The sequence below is a fragment of the Pleurodeles waltl genome, chromosome 3_1 (assembly GCF_031143425.1).
Source record: "Pleurodeles waltl isolate 20211129_DDA chromosome 3_1, aPleWal1.hap1.20221129, whole genome shotgun sequence".
Lineage (NCBI taxonomy): Eukaryota > Metazoa > Chordata > Amphibia > Caudata > Salamandridae > Pleurodeles > Pleurodeles waltl.
The window spans coordinates 1,775,583,685-1,775,610,929 of record NC_090440.1 but is presented as its reverse complement, the minus strand read 5'-3'; the positions used below and the strand labels follow the sequence as shown (position 1 = coordinate 1,775,610,929).

Genomic DNA, 27,245 nt, shown 5'->3' with positions numbered 1-27,245 from the left:
TCTTTATCATTACTCACATACAACTGTATTTCTTTATTAAGCTATCTAGCACTAGTGTCAGCCTTGGCGTCTGGCGCTGACTGGCTCTTTATTCCAGAGAACCCTCCTGAAGATGGTTGGGAAGATTTCATGTGTGAAAGACTTGGTGAAGTAAGTATTCAAGTCAGTAAGTTTTCAAAAGTACCATTTGTGGTAAAGTTTCAATGGACTCGGAGGAGTCTTTCTACATTATTCGTATTACATGCCAGTAGTTTCTAAATGTATGTACTATTGCTGAAAGTAGGGATATACATGTATGTATGTCCCTGTCGCAACAATTGTCTGGGAACCTCAGACCATTGAGTGCTGAGAATCATACATGGAAGAGCTGAAATAAATGTGCATCTTTCCATTGCTTGTATGCCAAGCATGGAAAACTAGCTCATGTAGAAATAAAGTTATATGGAAGAACAGGTTACAAGTACAACTTCTGTTTAGTGAAACATAAGAAAGCACAGTAAGATGTCACTAATGAGAAAGTTGTTTTGATAAAAAGCAAGCAAAGGTTAATGAGCCTTCATGACATGGTATTCTGTGAACAGTCAATAAATGTGTACTTCTGGAGGATTCAACAGGCGTGAGGGAGGAACAAGAGGAGGAACTTGACCAGAATTGAGCTTCAACTTTACAGGCGATTCCACACCCAATCACCGACTCTGGCCATTTGACCATGGAGTGTGCAGACATATCTGCAGGGAATGGGAAGAAGGCACATAGAGAGCATGTTTGGAAAGGAAAATATTCCTGTAGCAAATTCACCTGGAGCAACACATCAACAATGCTTCAAGAACGCTTTAAATTTACAGCTTTGCAAGTGTCCTATTGTTCAGAGAGCGAATACTTAAATATGCACAGCATAGACCCCCTTAGCCATATCTGTGTAACAGTTGTGTCCTACAAATTGTGCATGTCAGCAGCATCAGTACATAACGGCGAGTGCCACTGTTCTGCAAGTGTGCATGTAGAATGATATATTCGAAAATAAAATGCAGAAGGAATTGCCTCTCGTTGTCCAAGTATCTGGAGAGCCAAATTAATTCCTACAAAGAAGTACTGCATGGGAAAGTCAGGCGCAGACTTTCAAAGAGAAAGTTCTACTGGAGAACTTCTATGAATAAAGTCTGGAAAAAGGTGTTTATTCAACGACCATCACGCTGAGTTGGATTTTTTTTTTTTTTGCGACACATGGCTTTTGGTGCCACCTTGTTGATCATAAGGATTGGAATGACATTATTAAAACTCACTGCCTTCAATTGGAAAATTGTTAGACCAGCTACACAGAGCCACTGTGTTCTTGAGACTTGATTTTTTTTTTTTTACCTGTCGCTGATCCTGTAGTTATCAAGGAAAAGTAAAGGAAACCAGGATTTAAAATCGTACTATAATATTTAGAATTGGACGATCATGCTAGCAGACTGTGCAGTGCACTAACTGTGATTCACCACTTTGGAAATAATACCTTGCAAGAATATTTGGATGTTTAGCCGAGTCTATATCTTGATGTTAAATTGATAGCTTTAAAATAATTCAGATGATAGAAGTGTTAAGGGATGGTGGCACTATCAAGTCTTTGACAAGATGATGTGTGTTGCAAATAAGAAACGTGAATTTTGTGTAAACCACATGGATGTTCTGGGATATGTGATTTCATCCTGACACATTGCAGCTGATCAATATAATTAAAAGCAGTGAAAGATTGGAGGAAGCCTAAAATGTGATGGATTTACAGTCTTCTGTATTTTTCAAATTTTAAGATACTTTTCTGAATACTCCCTTTGGTGGTACCAGTAACTGTTGTAAACAGATGGCCCTTTGGTGTAAATCGGTGGGGCAGGGCCTGAGGGGTAGGCCTTGCCTCATAAAAATATCTGTTAGGCTCACCATTTCAAACACACACAATCCCTGGTATCCACGAGGGGTTAATGTGTCTTGATAATTCAGTGGCCCCAGAAGCAATTTATTTTATAGGAAGCAGAACTTAGCCATTTTAAACCTACCTTTGTGGTAAAGTCACTGTCGCAATTAAAGAAGCATAGGCCAGATGTAGCAAACTGTTTGCGAGTCGCGAACGTGTGTTTGCTATGCAGAAATGCATTTTGCGAGTCGGAACCGACTCGCAAAATGCATTTCAGAGTCGCAAATAGGAAGGGGTGTTCCCTTCCTATTTGCGAGTCGCAGTGGTATGCAACTCCATTTGCGTACGCGGTCGCAAATGGAGTCGCAGTTACCATCCACTTGAAGTGGATGGTAACCCACTCGCAAACGGGAAGGGGTCCCCATGGGACCCCTTCCCCTTTGTGACTGGACCCCAAATTATTTTTTCAGAGCAGGTAGTGGTCCAAAGGACCACTACCTGCCCTGAAAAAACCCGAAACAAAAGGTTTCGTTTTTTTTTTTCTAAGTGCAGCTCGTTTTCCTTTAAGGAAAACGGGCTACACTTGGAAAAAAAAAACTGCTTTATTTAAAAGCAGTCACGGACATGGAGGTCTGCTGACTACAGCAGGCCTCCATCCCTGTGAGTGCCCCGAGTCGCTATGGGGTCGCAAATTGCGACCCACCTCATTAATATTAATGAGGTGGGTCTTTGCGACCCACCTCATTAATATTAATGAGGTGGGTCTTTGCGACCCCATAGCGACTCGCAGAAGGTGTCTGAGACACCTTTCTGCATAGCAAATTGCAAGTCGCAATTTGCTACTGCTACGTTGCTACATCTGGCCCCTTGTTACCATTAGATAACATACCTAGAAGATGCAGAGTTGCCATTTGAAATTGTAAACTTTTCAAAATGTGATTAATTTCTGGATGTTTCATTGCATTAATCAGTGCCATGCATGTTAAATTGTACTCTCTTGTAGATTTCATTTGGATTGCGCTATTGTTTTTGTTGAATTGATTAACTAGTAAAAAAGAATCAGTATATAGTGAGGTTTAAACAATAAATAGGAACCAGAGTTGTGTTTGATTGGAGATAATCTTGGGTTGCAAAATATGTGACTATGGGGGTTATTCTAACTTTGGAGGAGGTGTTAATCCGTCCCAAAAGTGACGGAAAAGTGACGGATTTACCACCAGCCGTATTACGAGTCCATTATATCCTATGGAACTCGTAATACGGCTGGTGGTATATCCGTCACTTTACCGTCACTTTTGGGACGGATTAACACTCCTCCAAAGTTAGAATAACCCCCTATATGTTCAAGATGAAGTTTTTTGAATGTGGACATGACAGCTTTATAGCTCGCCATCTCTAATATTAGAAAACTATCCGAACAATTTCACTTTAGTTTTAGTGGTCTTGAGAAAATTGCGTATTCCTATTGCTTGTGTACTTGCAATATTTTTAACATTACAATTCTCATGCATTGATCTGCCTCTTCCAGACCCTGGAAAATCATGTGAAAGTGAGATGTCTGCAGAAATGTTTGTAGCTGCAGGTTCCTCCTTAAAGCTTTCCAGAGACCTGGCTAGGGTTCGCTTGCAGTAAATGTAATTTCTCCCTGCTTAGGCAAGTTCTGTACATTCCTTTGTGTTGTTCAGATCCATGCCTCAAAGACTTAAAAAGCTCAAACGTCAAGAGCACTGCCTCTGAAGGTAGTAGAGTAATACTGGTGGTAGAGGTCACAGTATTCATTATGAGGCTAAGTGCTTTTGAGACAGTACCCCACATTCAACCTCTAAAACTGTACAGAATAGGTCAGATTGGTTGTTTGTGATGAGCCTTTCATAAGTTGAAAGAATATTTCAATTGTGGTCTTGTGGATGTTGGTTATACTGTGCAATTGCAACACAACCGCTTTCCTACAGATTCAATTATCATCCACTTGTGCCCCAGTGCTCCCTCTGCTCCCCCTCCATATCCGCCCCCACAGATCTTGTTAAATTGTTTACCTATTTTGAGGTCATTCAACACGAGAAAGAAAAAAGGGAAGCTTTAGCTGCAATTGTTCTGTGAATTGTGGGAGGCTTGTGCTACCACTGCACATGCTATATCTATTCTCGGTGTTCACAAGCTTGCACTGCTGCTGTAGATTTGCTGTGTGTCTTTATGGAGCTTGGTCAAATCTTGTCAATATAAGCCAAATTGGCTTTGTCAATACTTTGCCAGAATTCAGTAAAAGTTCATATTGATTTTATTCTTGGTCTACAAAAACATAATGTTCAGGTGACGGCAGCTCTTTTTTCCTAATTGGAATATGAGGTGCTACCAGAATCTGTTAATTAGTTTCCAAATGCCAATAGTAGGCCAAACCTCAGCCACCTTCGGTCAGCTGTCGGGGACAGTTCATTTCTTGTCTGGCTAATCATCAATAATGTAAATTTGACAGTTAGATTTTCCGCTAGGGTCCTGTGATTTCTTAACCGTGAGTGAATAAAACGATGAATTAATTGAACTGATTTTCAATTTTGTGCTATGGAAATGTTCTTACTCACCAAAAGTTCTGGGTTCCATCTCAGTACACAGTTATCATTTTAACAAATGTCCAGTTTACAACTGGGGCCTCTCCATAAATTTGCTTCTCTGGCATGTTTAATCATCTGAGAGAGATCATTTTTTGCAGTTGTTCATAATGCTATTTTTTTTTTTTGTCATTTATTGTTGTTTTGTTTGTCTTCACAGACTCGTAGCAAAGGTTCCAGGCTTAACATCATCATCATTGCAGAAGGTGCCATTGACCGCAATGGAAAGCCAATTTCATCCGGTTATGTCAAGGATGTATGTGGTAATTCTATACTCCAGATATTTAAAGTTCTTTACTACCCATGAGCCTTTCACTGTCCCTCCACACCACATTTTATTATTTTTTTAACACCTTTATTTGTAGTTTTTCATAACAAAACATAGCTGCGGAACAAGTTACAGCAGGGCATGTTCTGTATGAGCTGGGTGGCCCACCAAGCTGCTACAATAGAAAGCAGTTACACTTTTTGGGTGACAAAAAGATAGAAGTAAGTTGCTGAGACCTGTCGGGAACGCCATCCTAATCAGAGAGCTGCTCCAACCACATGTGGCCTCCTGTCGTCATCAGAGGCAGTGGTGTTGTCACTGTCCCCGACTGTCGTGTCCTGGTCAGGGACCAAGAGCTTATCACTCAAATGTTGCCATGTCTGGATGTCCTCCCCCACCTTGTCAACTGGTCTAGTTAATTTATACAGGTTTTCTCCGCTAATGATCATTCAGCCACATCCATGGGCCAGTGAGCTAATTCCGGCGTGTGCTGTCCCATCTACCTGCTAGCCTCCCTACATTCAACAGGCACCGATGCTAAATGCAGAAACTTGTTCAGTATCCTCCGGCCTTTAGGCCTTTGTTATTTCCAATGTAGCTACCACCGGGAGAAAGGTGTCCTCATTTTCTTGTTACAGCTGATAATTTCATCAAGTGACACAGCACCCACCTAAAGGTAAACAAAAGAAAACTCGAAATTGTCACCAATATAAGTGACTGTGCCTTATTCCCAAATGTGTCTGTTTTTAGCCCATTCTTGTGTATGGTCGGCTTTCTGCACGTCTTTAGCAACGAAACCCCAATTGCCCTTTTCAACAGTAACTTCTGTAATAAAGCAGCATCTCGGATTTATAGTAGTCATTGTTTTATTAAAAGGTTATCCCTAGGTTGGAGAACACATTTAAAACTACTGTCCACCAACCTCCACCAAAAACACATCTTGAATGGTCCTATTTTTACTCCACACTAGGGAAAACAAAGTTGCGATATTATGGGTACACTGATCAACTTGCAATATGGAGGTTTGAGTTTAAATCTCAGCTTCAGCATGTGGCCAAAAGAATGGTATATTTCTGGCAAATTACTTTATCTCCTTGTGGCTCAAGTTGTAATCTGTGTCATTGTGACATAGTATTGTGCTAACTATGTTTGTATCATCCTCAATATCACATCTCGGTTTTTGTAATCTACTCTCAAATGATTTTGTGTATCATAATGTTTGATATACATTAAATTATTTTTAGATGCTTCCCTTCAATTAAAATGTTCTCTGTAAAGTATTCTGCTGCTCTTTGGATTTGGTCCACTTGGAATAGGAAAATGTTTTTGTTTTACATTTTATAAAAAGGCATTGATCCCAGTACCATGGTACTATCAGACAGAGCTAGCTTGCATCATTTCCATTAGCTGTTACATTCAGAGCTGTTCTAGGGAACGTAGTCTTTATGCAACACAAAGTAAGCAAAGGCTAATGGTAAGTTAACAATACTGCATCCCGTATCAGGCTAGTGAGGCTATGTACTTGACCAGTTCAAGCAATCCAGTCTCCAATTTTGTTGCAGTATCAGCACAATCCAGGAGATACACAGTGCTCTTAATGCTGTACATTCTGCTGTTGCCCATATGCTAGATGTTTTAATTCAGTCCATCATCTTAAGAGTTGAAGCAGACTTCCAGTTGTGGCTATCCTGCATTTTACAAGCAGTGCACCAAAACCAACCTTTCACTCTTTTTTGCACTCTTCGGATTGGGCAATAGCCCGAGCTGGCACACCATTGTGTTGGGGTAGATTCTCCCTGCCAGCCAGTTCAGTGACCATTTCAACACCAGTGACCAAAACCTGATCTGGTCAGAGCAGTCTCCGTCATACACAGAGGACACCAAAAAGCTTCTCACATAGGGGCTTACCGCACTAATATACTTGTACCCAACCATACCTAGAGTACCATTTAAAGATTATGCATTTTATTTCACTATTGTTGTCTCAAAATCATACATAGATGAAGTGACAAATCACTATACGAGCATAACTGTTCACACGCACAGCATCAAAACACTGGCGCTGTGGGACACATGAAAGACATGGTGCTTCCACAACATAAGATGATGTCTGTCCTTGAAGTTGCTTCCACAACGCATCAGGGGCTGGAAGTGCTGTATGCATACAGATATGTTACGAAACATGACATTTGTAAAGGTCAGAGAACTAGACTTCCCCAACCCACGCTCAGAAAATCGGCATTCACGGCCCTACACTTGGAACTTCACTCTGTGTGGGACACACATACCTCACTGAGCCAAATCGGGGTCAGGTATGTGCTTTGTAAGTAATGAAATAACTCCTCTTCTCTGCCACAGTACACAAAAGCTGATCAGTTTGCAATTCGCCTGCTGTCTTGAGTTCCAAATCTACTTGATCCTTCACAGTGGAGATTTAGCTATAATCAAAGTACAGATTAGCTATAATCACTGCCACAGATGACATCCCTCTTCTCGCTGACCAGGGAGCCACAGCAGCAGTGACCCTAATGGGCCTGTTGGCAGCATTTGAGGCACTGTCCCATCCCATTCTCCGTAAGCGACTCCACGGTGTAGGCATTTGTCTCTTGGCCATCCAGTGCCTGCAGACTTTCTTTTCACACCAGGCCCAATCTGTCTTTCTCTCTCTTTACCATTCAGGCTCTCTCAAAATCTCGTGTGGCATCCTGCAAGGTTTTTGAAAGGAAGCTCCAAACATGGCAGTTAGAGATGGTACTTTATTCACCTGTCCACTCCAACACCCTGGCAGCAACTGCCAACAAACAGAATCCCCAGTTCCACGCAGGGAACTCTAGAACCTGCCAATCCCCATCGTTCTGAGCTGCCCCAGCCCAAGCCCAGAAGGCACCCCAACACACTCTGCTTCCTTCACAAAATAAAAAATGAAAAAGGAAATTACATTAGAAAAATAACATGAGCACAAGTATACACAGAGATAAATAAAATGTTCAGAAGTTAACACAAAATTCTAATTAATACATGGCATAATCCTTAAACTTCACAGGTCTCGATTTTACTCCTATAATAAGGAACCCTCTTTTTGGAGCACCGGTTGTCAAACTCAGAGTGGGTCTGCACCCCCATTCTATTTTCCCATGTACTCAGCTTTAGATTCTTCCACTACTGAGACAAAGCAATTGTTCGATGTTTTTCTATTTTCTAACACCACGTAGTAACGCGCCAGACACGACGGAAAGAGCTGCTACTTTGTTCACCTGTCAACTCCAACTCCACAGCAGCAACTGCCAACAATCGAACCCTCAGTTCCACACGAAATTCTAGAACCTGCCGCGCCCCACTGTTCTCAGTTGCCCCAGCACACGTTTCCTGTGTTGCGTAGCTTGGTCAGTGAGATTAGAGGGATGTGAGCTGCAGATTTTCCAACAATCAGACTGGCGTATAATGCTCAAATACATTATAGGACAAGCAGGGTGCATGAGAAGGGCCTAATTGGGGGCAGAAAAGGAGAGGAATTCGGATTGGTAGAAGTACTAAGAGAGAGAAAACAATATTTTGTAAGATAACCAATATTTTTGAAGGTTTTCAAAAAAGAGAGAGAGACAGAGAGAGAGAGAGAGAGATAGAGAGAATTTTTGTCTGTGTGTATGTAAAATTTCCTGGTGAAATCCGACTGCTATCTCACCATACCTGACTGAAAGCAAGTGTACCCAGCTATCTATCAGAAAATACAGTTATTGGGGGGACGGAGGTGGTGTCACACCCAAAATACTCCCCCTGTGCTTCCCAACAGTTCTTCCCATAGCCCCACCCTGTTTAATATATACAACGTCTTGGCAAAGGCCACCATTACATCTTTCGACTTTAATGTGATATTAACGTGCAAAATACTGAGTTAATTATTTTTCTTTCGGAAGATGCGCACAATCCCCGGGCCACCTTTAACCATTGCAAGACAACAACCACTGAATGGATGAGCAAGTAACTCTGTTGGACTCAACACAAAAAAACTGAAATAGCCCTATTTGGAAAAGACACAATTCTCTGGTCCAGTGCCTGGTGGCCATCAGTATTAGTGCTGCACCAGACGGCTGAGTGCACTAGACATCTAGTATTAACATATACAACCAATACACAATAATATTAAAGTCACAGCAGTCTGCCTGCTGCTTCTGCATTCTTAAGGTGCTCAAAGAGATGTTTAAATGGGTACCAATGGACTCCATAAAAATAGTTACAAATGGATAACTGTAACTAGGCTGGCATCTAATCCCACCTCTTCAGGGAGTTGCAGGTGGTTCAGAATGCTCATGCAGGCTACTGCTGAACCTTCCTTATTGTGCCTGAGTACCTAACTACCTGCGTACACTCCATTGAATTCCTATCCACAAGCTAGCCCTTTGACCTCTGCCACTTCTGCAGGGAGCTTCACAGCCAAGGCCCCCTCTGGCTCAGCAACTGAATGCATTTCTACAGACCTGCTGCGCTTCTTCTCTCTCCTATTTGCTCGCACTCCCCACATCCATCGCACAAGATTGGGAGGTTGCTCTTTTTCCTACCTAGCATCACCTCTACTCTCCTCAGCATTAGGAAAACACTTAAAACCTACCTGTTCTAATCCACTCCCTTGACTTCAGGCTTTGCCAGCTATGCATTTAATTCAGTTCTCCACGCTGGATACACTCCATGGGTGATATGTATGCCACAAATACACATAACATAACAGATGCCTGTCTGATTTCCATGGATATCACATAGCTCTCCAACACAAGGAACCCCAGCTCAGGCCATATTGTTGTGTTGATACTCCTTGCTGCACCCTTGATTTGTGACAGGTTCTAAATAGGCATGCAAGATGAGTGTACTCTTATCCTTTTCAGGTACCACTCCAGGAGCACGCTGAGGCAGTGTGAGCATTCCCGAATGGAGTAGTACCCTTTGAATGAGTAGTGTCATATTTAGGATTCTTGTGGCACTAGCCAAGGCATATTTTGGAACAACTTAAAACGCAATACCCATTTTATAGAACGTGAGCCTTTATAATGCCAAACCGTATTGAATTATACCCTAAACTTTAAGAAACCGGGCACATAGAGACAGCTAAAAATAACTCCTAACCTCCAATGACCAAATAGCACCAAATTATTGAAAAAGGCATTTTCTTTTGTGCTTGGATATAGATTTATTTTGTCTTGCAGCAACATTTTATGTTGAATGCAGTGTCCAATCAACACGTTCCTCCCATTGTTAAAAAAAAACAAAAAAAAAACACACACAATAAAAGGTGACATGGATGTTTAGTGAACTAGTGCAAATATCAAAATTAGGTATGGGCGCAAACATAATTTGAAATTGTAGCTTAAAGTGATGGGGTTTCACAAGTACATCCTTCACAACTACAATACTGCTGCAACACAGTCAAAGTACTGCCCTTAAGAGTTTCATCATTCTGTTGGTGAAATCTGATCATTTTATCAGTCTCTCTTCCCGGTCTTGTCAATCACTCTTCTGTGTGTATTCTTCTTTTGCTAGGATGTTACAACTGGCTAGTCTGAGTTACCTAAATGTGATCAGTCCTGAAACTAGCAAGGGATAGGTAATTAGAGTGGCATATAGAAGGAGGTAGAGAGATATTGACATATCAAGAGATAGAAGATACAAAGAGAAAGATGTGATAGCGAGAAAGCTACAGAGCAGTAGAAAGAGAAAGAGGACAAAGAGTGGTTGAGCCAGTGTTAAAATAGAATGAGGTGAGTTAAAAACAACGAGGTACGGAGATGTAGACAAAGCGGTGAGGCAGTGAGAGATGTTTACATAGATACAAGGTAGAGAAAGAGAGGTGAGGAAGAGTGAAGTTTGAAACAGCAGCTATAGAAAGACAGGGCAGGTTTTGTTAGTGTTGAGAAAGGCAGAGTGAGAGTGCTGAGGTAGAAAGAGATGAGTGTAGAGAGAAAAGAAGCAAAGTAGACAGATGGGGTAGATAAAGAGAAGTAAAGTTGATACCGAGACAGAGAACTAGGGGGTGAGGTAGTAAAGGAGTTTCATGGTAGAGATAGAGGTCAGGTAGAAAGATATATAATGAGAGGTAGAAAGAGAGGTGAAATAGAGAGGGTAGAAAAGAAGGTGCAGAGAGTGATGAGCGAGGAGGTAATGCTAGACAAAATGTAGAGAGAGTTAAGGAGAGAAGCGCCATGCAGATGAGATGGAGGGAAATAAGGTGGTTAGGTAGTTAAATTGTGAGATAGACTGAGATGTACAGAGTGGTGAATTAGGGATAGTTGGAAGGGTACAGAGTTAGAGATGGGCAGAGACTGGTCGAGATAGCGAAACAGACAAAGCTGAACTAGGGAGAAAAATACCACTTTACGAAGGGCCCCATTGGAAGGTGGGAGCCCTGGACAATTGCCAACTATGTCCTTGCCTTACATCTGCTAAGCAGAAGCATACTAAGTTATAGTAATCATCACTAAATCAACTTGGTGGAAAGCAGCAGGATGCACATATAGCCAGGAAACCCTTTGGGAGCTCATGAACAACGCACAGTAACTGGCAATTATACCCTGTGAGGCTTGCTATCCCAAATGAGTCACACAAATTTTTGTCTTTGACCTTTAGCCCACAAGTTCCTTGGGCGAACTGTACATTTCTGAACAAATAAAAATGTTGAACCTGACCATATACTTCTACAATAGAACATAGGAGCTACAAAGAATAACATAAGTGGTTACAGGCTTTTGTGTTTTTGCACTCCTCCAGTCTCATGTAGTGGGGACTGAGTTGGCTGGGTCACAGTGGTGGGGTGGGTATAAAAACAGGACCCTTGTGTGTAGGATAAAGGTTAAGGCAAATGAGTCAATTGTTATTTGGAGGGTTTCATATTAGGATAGGTTTGGCTACGAATATAAAGTGTAACTTTTTTCATCTCTGAGTGGGTGCAGTGGGCAGTTGTGTGCGATTGGCAGGATATGTATAATTTTTAAAGAATAGGTTCTTCTTTCCTGAAATGTGATCTGGACTTGTTCTAAAAGGGGATGGGGTGTTGTTGTGAGAAGCTTATGAATTAAATAACTGGGAGGAGCATAGGAGTTCCATAGTAGACAGTCTTATAAAGATGAGTCCTCTTCAAAATGGACTTTTGTAGGCAATGGTGAGAAACTGCCTACTTTTTAGATAGAGTGCTGACTCTGATTTTGAAGTTAGGGTTAGGAAGCATGCTAACAAATTTAGTTCTATTTCATTGAATCTTAGGGATGTTTACATCAGCCAAAGCCTGCAAGTTAGTTGTTGAGGCTAGAGAAGTTGGAAGTCATTCAGATGAGGAAGTTGTAGCCCAGTTTTGGAGAGGGTTGAGGGCTTAGGGGGTAATATGGACATGCTGAGGGGAGCTGTGAGGGGTGGCATTAAGCTGATGTTTCAACCTGGGGCACATGTGAGGATGAGAGCTGCAAAAGAAATGGTCTTATGGTGTAAATGTAGAGTGGTCTGATATGATTTGTATTTATGAAGTACAGCAGTGCAATAGAGTTGTGAGCTGGTGAGTGTGGTCTGTGTGGGGCTTTGAATATTACTGTGGTGCACATAGGCTACGGGGCTGTTTATGACGTCAGAAAAAAGCCTGTTATATTATGAATTTAACAGTATACATACATTATTTGGACACCAAGTAGATTCTGAAATGTTCATAGTAACTAAGTGCAAATTGTACTTTTTTACCTCCAAGGTTTCCACTCCTTGAGCTACAAATTTTTAGATTTCTAGGAAGTTCTGTGGTAAAACACACAGATCTAATTTAAGCATTGTATACTTGAGGCTTTAAAGTAAATACTCCTTAACACACCAACCTGTTTTTGTTTCATGAATAGCTGGTGGTCCGACGACTGGGATTTGACACAAGAGTTACTGTCCTTGGCCATGTCCAGAGAGGAGGAACTCCTTCAGCTTTTGATCGTGTTCTGGTATGTAGCTATACGTACGCATGTTTTATTTACTTATTTTTTTAAACTAGCTTTCTCTTTAAATTACCAGGGGGTAAACTATATAGAGGATTTAGCTTATTTATAATTTGATACTCTAAGGTTTGCCCATGTCTTTCTTTCACTTTCACAACTTAGAATGTCTGAAGTAAGACCATTTAAAATATAGTCAATTATTTTTTTCCATTGCAGTGCTCAGCTTTCTGCATCATATTACATAGACAGACATTTGGCCCGTTGGACTCTTTTCAAACCTTGGACAACTCTTAGCAATTTTGAGGGATCCACCATCTAATGCACCATTGAATTACTTACTTTTAATGTATGTCGAAAATAATGGACTGCTTTAAGTTTCTGTCAAATATATATATCTTACCAATTCTTCAGAATTGAACAACCAGAGCGAGGAAGCCATAGAGATTAACTATGTGGACCATTTGATCAAACATTATAATAGCTGTAATGGTTCCTTATACACGATTTTATACAAAAAGCCAACGGACACCAACTCTCTGCTTAGCTACAACAGTAGCCACCCTTGGGCCCTGAGAGAGAACCTGCCATATGGCCAATTTGTAAGGCTATGTAGGAGCTGGAAATTTAAGGTTATCTTCTTTTGAGAGGAAAAGATTGTTAAACTCAAACTTTTAGACAAAGGTACTCAAAGAAAATCATTACTAGAGCAATGAAAAAGGCTTGGTTCTGCCCAAAGTATACTGTCACCCAGACAAAGGGAGGAATCTAATAAGAGAATAGTGATGGTGACCACCTTCTCACTAGCAAGCAATGAAGTGAAAAAATCATCACTAAAAACTGGCAACTAGTACAAGACACATATAAGCTGGTGCCTTTATTCACATACAAAAGGAATACTAATATTAAGGACTATGTTGTAAGAGCACATAAAGACACCCACCCAAAAAATGTTGCATAAGAACCACATAGGACCTTCCTGAGGTGTTAGGTCACTAAGAATGCGGTGAATGTACAGTTTAGATGTTTACATCCAATATGAAAACACTTAAACAAATGGCAGAGTTTTTAACTTGTGGTCTTTCTCCAACTGCAACACATGTTACGTTGTATACATAATCAGATGTCCATGTATGAAACTGTATGTAGGGCAAATTACACAACTACACAAATGGAGAAACAAAGTGTTGCCCAACCCAGAAGCACACCAATGATGAAATGTATTGGCAGGTTGCAGAAGTGGTTTCCTTGGACAGCAGAGGAGACAGCATCCTAGAACAGTTGAACATACAAGAGTGTAACTCGATGGACTTACTCAACAGTACCCAAAGTAGTCTGAATGATATCTACAGCCTGCAGTATCTTTCATTAATACAGCAAAAAGTGTTTGTGTATACTATACCTTGTATCGTAGGTGACTTGTGGTTAGTTACAATAAGTATACTGATACCAGAACCTTGTCCTGAGCAATGTTATCACAGGTGTAATATTAGATTATGCACACTTAGGTCCCTCAGAACAGGCAGAGGCTCTTTTATCTTGATCTATTCATTGCATGATGTTATGTTGAGATATGTTATATTCTTGAGTAACACTTCTGAGCTTGCAGTATACCTAAATCTGTATATTTTGTTCACAAATTGCTCTATCAGTTTGTGAACAGATATACTGTAGTCCCTATAAGTATGGCTAATTGGCCCATATAAACCTAACCATCTGACTATTGGACACTTGTGAATTAGATGTGGGTTTGTGGGTTAATGTGTAGCTCATCCTAATTCTCAGAACAATGTCCCAAAGGTGCATCATGCTAATCGTAAATGTACATTGTGACCCATGCAGACCCGTGGTGGTCACCTTCCACCATCAGGAACCATATTACATCAGCCATGGACATGACGAATACTGAAAAAAAATCACAAGATTAACTATAACTATAATAGTGCCAACCGTGTCATAAAAGAAGGTTCAATTGTTAAATAATCTGCTCATCTATAAATGTTAGTAAGGTGCAAGCGTGCATCGTGAGCATGCCCAATCATTGACGAGTTACATGTTTCCAAAGGAATCCTAGGTAGAGTATACCATAACTTGAGCGTTTCTAATTCTCAATTGGTTCCGGAATATATCCATCCTTCTGGCAAAATGTACTATCATATGTCTTAAAAATGCTCACCATTTTGTGACCGCAGCAAGCACTAACCTAAAAAGCCCAAAGTTCTTACAGCAAACAGTGAATGCACCTGCTCAATACAACACCATAAGTACTCAACATGCTGAAAGGAAGACATGTTAGATGCTGCCCGCTCGACTTCCCTTCCATTTAGTGAACGATTAGCCCGTCAACCCCTTGTGGTGATATTGGAGAAACCATGCTCCACTATGTTGGAGAATAACATGGAACATCCTATACTCAAAAGCATGACGAGAGGGGCTGTTTGGGCTACACACGTAATATGGGCAGCACCGGTCAAGTCTTTCTTATTGGAGATCCTGTTGGAACATATATTACATATAATGAGACACATATAAACATAGATGTAGTTTCACTACACTAATTGTCAGGGCAATCTGTGTGAATATTATTGTTCCAAAAGGTACTGTGCACCATAGCCAAACACAAACCATCACTGTAAATCTTGACGTCAAACACATACAAAGAGATGATTTACAGTACAAATCCCCCCTCTGTCTGGTCATCATATGCAACTGTTATTCATAGTAAGTCTTACTCTGATTAGAGTAACCGCAGGACCCTATGGGAGGTACATAGGAAGCCTGCTGTGGTCGCACACTAGGGTGAGTTAAAAATATGTATGGTTAGCAAAAAAAAAAAAAGGAGGGGATGAGGTCTGGGGGCTTTTTGCTTCTGGACCTTGGCCAGCATGAAGAGGAGAGTTGAGGTGTATGTCATCAAGACAGTATTCTGCCAGACCACCTATTTTTTGTGACGCCTCCAAATGTTTTCATGAGGTTTCAGAGACACTTTAAAAGAGTGAGGTGGCCGGTATCCGTGTGAGCCAAGTGACATCACAAGCGCCCCTTGCCTATGACGTCACATGCCACGAACATGTCAGTAACATTAAGAAAAGACATGGTTCAACCCTCTCTTGGGTTCAGGATATAATGACACAAATGTACTCTAGTTAGTAGCCACATGCGGGTAAGGTATTGTCACAAGGAATAATATCAGTAAACAGAAGATTAACAAGCATTAGCAAAGTCGATGGGTCTGAATTATGCAAGATCTATTGGCTGTGTCAATATTTTATTGTGCAAGCGGGGGAGACGTCAGGTCGACATCCTGTGATTCTGGGCAGATCACTTAATCTCCCTGTGTCTTAAAAAAAAAAAAAAAATGTATGTGAACTTGTGGGATGTAATCGGTACTCATATAAACCTCTCCAATATGTTCGGATCGGGTCAGGTTTGCTCTATACAAAAATGCCAAAAAGGGGGGAAATAGTATCTCAGTCACAGCGCGAGCAGCGGACGGACCCTAATTAAGATAAATCAATCTGTACTTGTTTCATGTGCAACAGAAAATAAGCATTTGCAATGCAACGGGTCTCGCGTTTGCTCATGTTAGAGCTGATAGCGTTGTAAACTCCTAACCCGACTTTTCACCTATCGGGCAAAAGTGCATTTATATACGTAACCCGAAAAAGTGCAATTAACTATGTAAAGCGCTCGACTTCTGCCAAGCGAGATCGCGCTCGTAAATTAGAGAAAAAGAAGTCCAAGAGCCAGATGGAAAACAGCGAGCCACGCATGTTTTCTGTACTTGGTCACTGCGCTCGAGGAGGGCTAGCCACCGGAAAAGGCATGATGTATGCGTGCCTTCGACTAATGAAAGCAAGCAGATTTTATTAGGCAAGCCCACAAACCAAATAAAAAACACTGACGTGACGTTGACAGGGCTCCAAGCCCTTTTCTGAACACTAAAGAGTCTCGCTGCGATACGCATGCGCGAGCGCATGCAACGCAGGCTCGACCCTAAAAAGGAAGTGGTGCCTTGCATGCACTGATGAATTAAAAGGCGGCAAAGAAGAATGATAATTATGCCATCGAATGGTGTGTAATGGGTGGGCTTTTTAAAAAAAAAAAAAAAAATAATTAAGACACAATGGGTCGCTAGCATACAGTACATGGGGGCTGCCTGCAGGCTCACTCTAAAAATAGACTGGCATTATTTAGTATATGCATTTGTTAAAATCCACTGGAAAGATAATTGACAAAGGTATAGCCTAATCGGTCTTTAATGTAGTGAGCTGTATTAGACCTATCATGATGATGTCGTACAGTGCGCAATGTATATATGAGGGAGCTCTGATTGAAAAACCTTGATGGATAATGTTTTATGAAAATCATCTGAAGGCAATGTATATCTTACTGTGTTTAGTTTCCATCTGGTTTTACGTTGGCATCATATATTGCTGTGATGTTCCCATTTCGGTATGGAGATTTTCCTAAAGGTCATTCCTTTATGCCCCATGTCATGTGATCATAGAAATTGCCCTGCCAGTGTTAAAATTGAAATGTGTTCTGATATGCCATGATTTTTTTGTCCCCAGGTCAGTTGTTTGTGTGGTGACAGCACGTGTTACACCTCCAGCAGTGGTCGTGACATGTCACGAGTGGGAAGCCCCGCACTTTTTGGCTCCCTTAGTTTTGTTAGGAGTATAAAAGTGTGTATGGACTAAAAGGTCCCTGATTTTAAGTCCCCTTTTAAACAAAAAGGGAGGGGGCTGCCAATTGTTACCATTGGTGATTAGAATCTTCCAGTCTTACGTCACAACCTTTTTTTACCTTGTCGGAGGCTGCAAAAAATGTCAGCTCACAGGATTGTGTTTTCATTCTGTGAGGTGGACTAGGACTCGAGTAATGCATCATGGCAATTGTGGTAAGCTACTCTCTTAGCTTTCTTGATTATGCAATTGGGATTGCGCATAAAGCAGAGGAACTGTCTGATCTGAAGGGACAAGTTCTCTCTCGGAGACCGAGGATGGTGTATAATCTTAATAACCTGTTTCTGTCAATTGGTTTACGGTAGACTTCCATCTCAAAACCACCATTAGTTTTAAGGTCTAGGACTTCGTTGGTTTAATTTCCTTTCATTTGCTGCTTTCTAATTGCGTGTGCCATCTTCACTCCCCCTTTTTGTGGCTGGAGCATGGCCCAAGTACTGATTGCTTCGGCTTTATTACTGTCATTCCGCTTATCACATTATGATTGTGATCCCAGGGACTGCACAAGGGGTCCTGCCAATACTGTGCAGCACATGCCCTCACGAGTGAGGTCGAATCAAAATTTACAGAGTCTAGAAAAAATCGTATAGAAGCAGACCCGATCCAGCAGCTTGTCATGCAATGCCTGTCCACTCAGCAATAATTATTAGTTTATTGTGTAATGATTCTTCACTTTGTAATTATTCAAGGCCAGCGCTGGACTCGTGTTGGCTGACTCTTGCAAGGGCTGCTTTGTCATGTGAGCTTGCAGAGGGGCCTCAATGAACAATAGAAGACCTCCGACCAACTCGGTAACATGGTCACAACACAGACGTATGGCTGTAATTACATTTTTCACTTGTAATTTTAGCAGCAGTCCCTGTGCTTACTGCCAGGACCCATTGTGCAGTCTGCAGCCTTCTGCCACCCAGACTCTAAACAAATACATACTTAAATATTTAACACCGTTGCTCAGTATATAAACATGCCAACCTCATGTAAAGTAAAATACTGCATAGCTTCAGAGTCAAATTATTTTACAGCACTTAGAAGTAAAGAGAGTCTTAGTCTGGCAAAATGTTCACTTTATATTTACACGTGGACACGAACGTCAGGATTTAGATATAGCAATGCACATCTAAATGCAGCATTGTACATACATATTACGCAAGCTTATTTTCCTTAACCTTAACCAACTATCTGTGTAGGCTGACTAGTTCTAGCAGCCTGCCACACACCAGACATGTTGCTGGCCACATGGGGAGAGTGCCTTTGTCACTCTGTGGCTAGTAACAAAGCATGTACTGGGTGGAGGTGCTTCACACCTCCCCCTGCAGGAACTGTAACACCTGGCGGTGAGCCTCAAAGGCTCACCCCCTTTGTTACAGCACCACAGGGCACTCCAGCTAGTGGAGTTGCCCGCCCCCTCCGGCCAGGCCCCACTTTTTGGCGGCAAGGCCGGAGAAAATAATGAGAAAAACAAGGAGGAGTCAGTGGCCAGTCAGGACAGCCCCTAAGGTGTCCTGAGCTGAAGTGACTCTAACTTTTAGAAATCCTCCATCTTGCAGATGGAGGATTCCCCCAATAGGGTTAGGATTTTGACCCCCTCCCCTTGGGAGGAGGCGCAAAGAGGGTGTACCCACCCTCAGGGCTAGTAGCCATTGGCTACTAACCCCCCAGACCTAAACACGCCCTTAAATTTAGTATTTAAGGGCTACCCTGAACCCTAGAAAATTAGATTCCTGCAACTACAAGAAGAAGGACTGCCTAGCTGAAAACCCCTGCAGAGGAAGACCAGAAGACGACAACTGCCTTGGCTCCAGAAACTCACCGGCCTGTCTCCTGCCTTTCAAAGATCCTGCTCCAGCGACGCCTTCCAAAGGGACCAGCGACCTCGACATCCTCTGAGGACTGCCCCTGCTTCGAAAAGACAAGAAACTCCCGAGGGCAGCGGACCTGCTCCAAGAAAAGCTGCAACTTTGTTTCCAGCAGCTTCAAAGAACCCTGCAAGCTCCCCGCAAGAAGCGTGAGACTTGCAACACTGCACCCGGCGACCCCGACTCGGCTGGTGGAGATCCAACACCTCAGGAGGGACCCCAGGACTACTCTGATACTGTGAGTACCAAAACCTGTCCCCCCTGAGCCCCCACAGCGCCGCCTGCAGAGGGAATCCCGAGGCTTCCCCTGACCGCGACTCTTTGAATCCAAAGTCCCGACGCCTGGGAGAGACCCTGCACCCGCAGCCCCCAGGACCTGAAGGACCGGACTTTCACTGGAGAAGTGACCCCCAGGAGTCCCTCTCCCTTGCCCAAGTGGAGGTTTCCCCGAGGAACCCCCCCCTTGCCTGCCTGCAGCGCTGAAGAGATCCCGAGATCTCTCATAGACTAACATTGAAAACCCGACGCTTGTTTCTACACTGCACCCGGCCGCCCCCGCGCTGCTGAGGGTGAAATTTCTGTGTGGGCTTGTGTCCCCCCCGGTGCCCTACAAAACCCCCCTGGTCTGCCCTCCGAAGACGCGGGTACTTACCTGCAAGCAGACCGGAACCGGGGCACCCCCTTCTCTCCATTCTAGCCTATGTGTTTTGGGCACCACTTTGAACTCTGCACCTGACCGGCCCTGAGCTGCTGGTGTGGTGACTTTGGGGTTGCTCTGATCCCCCAACGGTGGGCTACCTTGGACCAAGAACTAAGCCCTGTAAGTGTCTTACTTACCTGGTTAACCTAACAAATACTTACCTCCCCTAGGAACTGTGAAAATTGCACTAAGTGTCCACTTTTAAAACAGCTATTTGTGAATAACTTGAAAAGTATACATGCAATTTTGATGATTTGAAGTTCCTAAAGTACTTACCTGCAATACCTTTCGAATGAGATATTACATGTAGAATTTGAACCTGTGGTTCTTAAAATAAACTAAGAAAAGATATTTTTCTATATAAAAACCTATTGGCTGGATTTGTCTCTGAGTGTGTGTACCTCATTTATTGTCTATGTGTATGTACAACAAGTGCTTAACACTACTCCTTGGATAAGCCTACTGCTCGACCACACTACCACAAAATAGAGCATTAGTATTATCTCTTTTTACCACTATTTTACCTCTAAGGGGAACCCTTGGACTCTGTGCATGCTATTCCTTACTTTGAAATAGCACATACAGAGCCAACTTCCTACATTGGTGGATCAGCGGTGGGGTACAAGACTTTGCATTTGCTGGACTACTCAGCCAATACCTGATCACACGACAAATTCCAAAATTGTCATTAGAAATTGATTTTTGCAATTTGAAAAGTTTTTCTAAATTCTTAAAAGACCTGCTAGGGCCTTGTGTTAGATCCTGTTTAGCATTTCTTTTAGAGTTTAAAAGTTTGTAAAAGTTTGAATTAGATTCTAGAACCAGTTGTAGATTCTTAAAAAGTATTCCAACTTTTAGAAGCAAAATGTCTAGCACAGATGTGACTGTGGTGGAACTCGACACCACACCTTACCTCCATCTTAAGATGAGGGAGCTAAGGTCACTCTGTAAAATAAAGAAAATAACAATGGGCCCCAAACCTACCAAAATACAGCTCCAGGAGCTTTTGGCAGAGTTTGAAAAGGCCAACCCCTCTGAGGGTGGCAACTCAGAGGAAGAGGATAGTGACTTGGAGGAAAATTCCCCCCTACCAATCCTATCTAGGGAGAACAGGGTCCCTCAAACCCTGACTCCAAAAATAATAGTCAGAGATGCTGGTTCCCTCACAGGAGAGACCAACACCTCTGAAATCACTGAGGATAGCCCCAGTGAAGAGGACATCCAGTTAGCCAGGATGGCCAAAAGATTGGCTTTGGAAAGACAGATCCTAGCCATAGAGAGGGAAAGACAAGAGATGGGCCTAGGACCCATCAATGGTGGCAGCAACATAAATAGGGTCAGAGATTCTCCTGACATGTTGAAAATCCCTAAAGGGATTGTAACTAAATACGAAGATGGTGATGACATCACCAAATGGTTCACAGCTTTTGAGAGGGCTTGTGTAACCAGAAAAGTGAACAGATCTCACTGGGGTGCTCTCCTTTGGGAAATGTTCACAGGAAAGTGTAGGGATAGACTCCTCACACTCTCTGGACAAGATGCAGAATCTTATGACCTCATGAAGGGTACCCTGATTGAGGGCTTTGGATTCTCCACTGAGGAGTATAGGATTAGATTCAGGGGGGCTCAAAAATCCTCGAGCCAGACCTGGGTTGACTTTGTAGACTACTCAGTGAAAACACTAGATGGTTGGATTCAAGGCAGTGGTGTAAGTAATTATGATGGGCTGTACAATTTATTTGTGAAGGAACACCTATTGAGTAATTGTTTCAATGATAAACTGCATCAGCATCTGGTAGACCTAGGACCAATTTCTCCCCAAGAATTGGGAAAGAAGGCGGACCATTGGGTCAAGACAAGGGTGTCCAAGACTTCAACAGGGGGTGACCAAAAGAAAGGGGTCACAAAGAATCCCCAGGGGAAGGGTGATGAGACAACCAAAACTAAAAATAGTAAAGAGTCTTCTACAGGCCCCCAAAAACCTGCACCGGAGGGTGGGCCCAGAGCCTCTTCACAAAACAATGGGTACAAGGGTAAAAACTTTGATCCCAAAAAGGCCTGGTGTCATAGCTGTAAACAGCATGGACACCAAACTGGAGACAAGGCCTGTCCCAAGAAAGGTTCCACTCCAAACTCCCATCCAGGTAACACTGGTATGGCTAGTCTCCAAGTGGGATCAACAGTGTGCCCAGAGCAAATCAGGGTCCACACTGAAGCTACTCTAGTTTCTGAGGGTGGGGTGGATTTAGCCACACTAGCTGTCTGGCCGCCTAACATGCAAAAATACAGACAGCAACTCTTAATTAATGGGACTAGAATAGAGGGCCTGAGGGATACAGGTGCCAGTGTCACCATGGTGACAGAGAAACTGGTTTCCCCTGGCCAATACCTGACTGGAAAAACTTACACAGTCACCAACGCTGACAATCAGAGAAAAGTACATCCCATGGCAATGGTTACTTTAGAATGGGGAGGGGTCAATGGCCTGAAACAGGTGGTGGTCTCCTCAAATATCCCAGTGGACTGTCTGCTTGGAAATGACCTGGAGTCCTCAGCATGGGCTGAGGTAGAACTAAAAACCCATGCAGCAATGCTGGGTATCCCTGAACTGGTGTGTGTGAAAACAAGAGCACAATGCAAGGCACAGGGTGAACAAGTAGAGCTGGAGTCTGGAAGAATGGCCCAGCCTACCAAGAGAACAGGAAAGTCAGTTGGGAAACCAACTGCAACACAGCAGAAGAAAGGGAACCTCTCTTCTCAGGAAGAAGTTCTGCCCTCTGAGGGAACTGAGCCTTTGGAGCTTGAACCTTATCAGGTTGAGCTCTTAGGCCCAGGGGGACCCTCAAGGGAGGAGCTGTGTAAGGGACAAGAAACCTGTCCCTCTCTTGAAGGCCTTAGGCAGCAAGCTGCTGAAGAGTCCAAAGGGAAGAAAAATGGAACACATAGGGTCTATTGGGAAGATGGACTCCTGTACACTGAGGCCAGAGACCCCAAACCTGGTGCCACTAGGAGAGTGGTAGTGCCTCAGCTGTTCAGGAAGTTCATCCTAACATTGGCCCATGACATTCCCCTTGCTGGACATTTGGGACAAACCAAGACGTGGGAGAGGTTAGTCAACCACTTCTACTGGCCCAATATGTCCAACATGGTTAAGGAGTTTTGCCTCTCCTGCCCCACCTGTCAAGCCAGTGGTAAGACAGGTGGGCACCCAAAGGCCCCCCTCATTCCACTTCCAGTGGTGGGGGTTCCCTTTGAAAGAGTGGGTGTGGACATAGTTGGTCCACTAGAACCTCCCACAGCCTCAGGAAATATGTATATCCTGGTAGTAGTGGATCATGCTACCAGGTATCCTGAAGCTATTCCCCTTAGGTCGACTACTGCCCCTGCAGTAGCCAAGGCCCTCATTGGTATCTTTACCAGAGTGGGTTTCCCTAAGGAGGTGGTGTCTGACAGAGGTACCAACTTCATGTCAGCATACCTAAAGCACATGTGGAATGAGTGTGGGGTGACTTATAAATTCACTACACCATACCATCCACAAACTAATGGCTTAGTTGAGAGATTCAACAAGACATTAAAGGGCATGATCATGGGGCTCCCAGAAAAACTCAAAAGGAGATGGGATGTCCTCTTGCCATGTCTGCTTTTCGCTTACAGAGAGGTGCCACAGAAGGGAGTAGGATTCTCACCCTTTGAACTTCTGTTTGGTCATCCTGTAAGAGGACCACTTGCTCTTGTTAAAGAAGGCTGGGGGAGACCTCTCCATGAGCCTAAACAAGACATAGTGGACTATGTACTTGGCCTTCGCTCTAGAATGGCAGAGTACATGGAAAAGGCAACCAAAAACCTTGAGGCCAGCCAACAGCTCCAGAAGTTTTGGTATGACCAAAAGGCTGCACTGGTTGAGTTCCAACCAGGGCAGAAAGTCTGGGTTCTGGAGCCTGTGGCTCCCAGGGCACTCCAGGACAAATGGAGTGGCCCTTACCCAGTACTAGAAAGGAAGAGTCAGGTCACCTACTTGGTGGACCTGGGCACAAGCAGGAGCCCCAAGAGGGTGATCCATGTGAACCGCCTTAAGCTCTTCCATGACAGGGCTGATGTGAATCTGTTGATGGTAACAGATGAGGATCAGGAGGCAGAGAGTGAACCTCTCCCTGATCTTCTGTCATCAGACCCAAAAGATGGCACAGTAGATGGAGTGATCTACTCAGACACCCTCTCTGGCCAACAGCAAGCTGATTGTAGGAGAGTCCTACAACAGTTTCCTGAACTCTTCTCCTTAACCCCTGGTCAGACACACCTGTGTACCCATGATGTGGACACAGGAGACAGCATGCCTGTCAAGAACAAAATCTTTAGACAATCTGACCATGTTAAGGAAAGTATCAAGGTGGAAGTCCACAAGATGCTGGAATTGGGAGTAATTGAGCGTTCTGACAGCCCCTGGGCTAGCCCAGTGGTCTTAGTCCCCAAACCTCACACCAAAGATGGAAAGAAAGAGATGAGGTTTTGTGTGGACTACAGAGGGCTCAATTCTGTCACCAAGACAGATGCTCATCCAATTCCAAGAGCTGATGAGCTCATAGATAAATTAGGTGCTGCCAAATTCTTAAGTACCTTTGACTTGACAGCAGGGTACTGGCAAATAAAAATGGCACCTGGAGCAAAAGAGAAAACAGCATTCTCCACACCTGATGGGCATTATCAGTTTACTGTTATGCCCTTTGGTTTAAAGAATGCCCCTGCCACCTTCCAAAGGTTGGTGAATCAAGTCCTTGCTGGCTTGGAGTCCTTTAGCACAGCTTATCTTGATGATATTGCTGTCTTTAGCTCCACCTGGCAGGATCACCTGGTCCACCTGAAGAAGGTTTTGAAGGCTCTGCAATCTGCAGGCCTCTCTATCAAGGCATCCAAATGCCAGATAGGGCAGGGAACTGTGGTTTACTTGGGCCACCTTGTAGGTGGAGGCCAAGTTCAGCCACTCCAACCCAAGATCCAGACTATTCTGGACAGGGTAGCTCCAAAAACCCAGACTCAAGTCAGGGCATTCCTTGGCTTGACTGGGTATTACAGGAGGTTTGTGAAGGGATATGGATCCATTGTGACAGCCCTCACTGAACTCACCTCCAAGAAAATGCCCAAGAAAGTGAACTGGACTGTGGAATGCCAACAGGCCTTTGACACCCTGAAACAAGCAATGTGCTCAGCACCAGTTCTAAAAGCTCCAGATTATTCTAAGCAGTTCATTGTGCAGACTGATGCCTCTGAACATGGGATAGGGGCAGTTTTGTCCCAAACAAATGATGATGGCCTTGACCAGCCTGTTGCTTTCATTAGCAGGAGGTTACTCCCCAGGGAGCAGCGTTGGAGTGCCATTGAGAGGGAGGCCTTTGCTGTGGTTTGGTCCCTGAAGAAGCGGAGACCATACCTCTTTGGGACTCACTTCCTAGTTCAAACTGACCACAGACCTCTCAAATGGCTGATGCAAATGAAAGGTGAAAATCCTAAACTGTTGAGGTGGTCCATCTCCCTACAGGGAATGGACTTTATAGTGGAACACAGACCTGGGACTGCCCATGCCAATGCAGATGGCCTTTCCAGGTTCTTCCACTTAGAAAATGAAGACTCTCTTGGGAAAGGTTAGTCTCATTCTCTTTCGTTTGGGGGGGGGGGTTGTGTAAGGAAATGCCTCCTTGGCATGGTTGCCCCCTGACTTTTTGCCTTTGCTGATGCTATGTTTACAATTGAAAGTGTGCTGAGGCCTGCTAACCAGGCCCCAGCACCAGTGTTCTTTCCCTAACCTGTACTTTTGTATCCACAATTGGCAGACCCTGGCATCCAGATAAGTCCCTTGTAACTGGTACTTCTAGTACCAAGGGCCCTGATGCCAAGGAAGGTCTCTAAGGGCTGCAGCATGTCTTATGCCACCCTGGAGACCTCTCACTCAGCACAGACACACTGCTTGCCAGCTTGTGTGTGCTAGTGAGGACAAAACGAGTAAGTCGACATGGCACTCCCCTCAGGGTGCCATGCCAGCCTCTCACTGCCTATGCAGTATAGGTAAGACACCCCTCTAGCAGGCCTTACAGCCCTAAGGCAGGGTGCACTATACCATAGGGGAGGGTACCAGTGCATGAGCATGGTACCCCTACAGTGTCTAAACAAAACCTTAGACATTGTAAGTGCAGGGTAGCCATAAGAGTATATGGTCTGGGAGTCTGTCAAACACGAACTCCACAGCACCATAATGGCTACACTGAAAACTGGGAAGTTTGGTATCAAACTTCTCAGCACAATAAATGCACACTGATGCCAGCGTACATTTTATTGTAAAATACACCACAGAGGGCACCTTAGAGGTGCCCCCTGAAACTTAACCGACTATCTGTGTAGGCTGACTAGTTTTAGCAGCCTGCCACAAACCGAGACATGTTGCTGGCCCCATGGGGAGAGTGCCTTTGTCACTCTGAGGCCAGTAACAAAGCCTGCACTGGGTGGAGATGCTAACACCTCCCCCAGGCAGGAATTGTCACACCTGGCGGTGAGCCTCAAAGGCTCACCTCCTTTGTGCCAACCCAGCAGGACACTCCAGCTAGTGGAGTTGCCCGCCCCCTCCGGCCAGGCCCCACTTTTTGGCGGCAAGGCCGGAGAAAATAATGAGAAAAACAAGGAGGAGTCACTGGCCAGTCAGGACAGCCCCTAAGGTGTCCTGAGCTGAAGTGACTCTAACTTTTAGAAATCCTCCATCTTGCAGATGGAGGATTCCCCCAATAGGGTTAGGATTGTGACCCTCTCCCCTTGGGAGGAGGCGCAAAGAGGGTGTACCCACCCTCAGGGCTAGTAGCCATTGGCTACTAACCCCCCAGACCTAAACACGCCCTTAAATTTTGTATTTAAGGGCTACCCTGAACCCTAGAAAATTAGATTCCTGCAACTACAAGAAGAAGGACTGCCTAGCTGAAAACCCCTGCAGAGGAAGACCAGAAGACGACAACTGCCTTGGCTCCAGAAACTCACCGGCCTGTCTCCTGCCTTCCAAAGATCCTGCTCCAGCGACGCCTTCCAAAGGGACCAGCGACCTCGACATCCTCTGAGGACTGCCCCTGCTTCGAAAAGACAAGAAACTCCCGAGGGCAGCGGACCTGCTCCAAGAAAAGCTGCAACTTTGTTTCCAGCAGCTTCAAAGAACCCTGCAAGCTCCCCGCAAGAAGCGTGAGACTTGCAACACTG

General features: G+C 43.8%; 1 protein-coding gene across 2 annotated transcripts in view; it reads left to right on the top strand.

The window, feature by feature from the left end:
- Window positions 1-27,245, top strand: part of PFKL (phosphofructokinase, liver type) — a 304,230-nt gene that overhangs the window by 89,988 nt on the left and 186,997 nt on the right. For both annotated transcript variants that reach the window (XM_069225784.1, XM_069225783.1), the window contains exons 7-9: window positions 42-150; window positions 4,661-4,756; window positions 12,628-12,720. In XM_069225784.1, coding sequence (XP_069081885.1) covers window positions 42-150; window positions 4,661-4,756; window positions 12,628-12,720 — 298 coding nt within the window. The remainder of the gene's footprint in view (window positions 1-41; window positions 151-4,660; window positions 4,757-12,627; window positions 12,721-27,245) is intronic.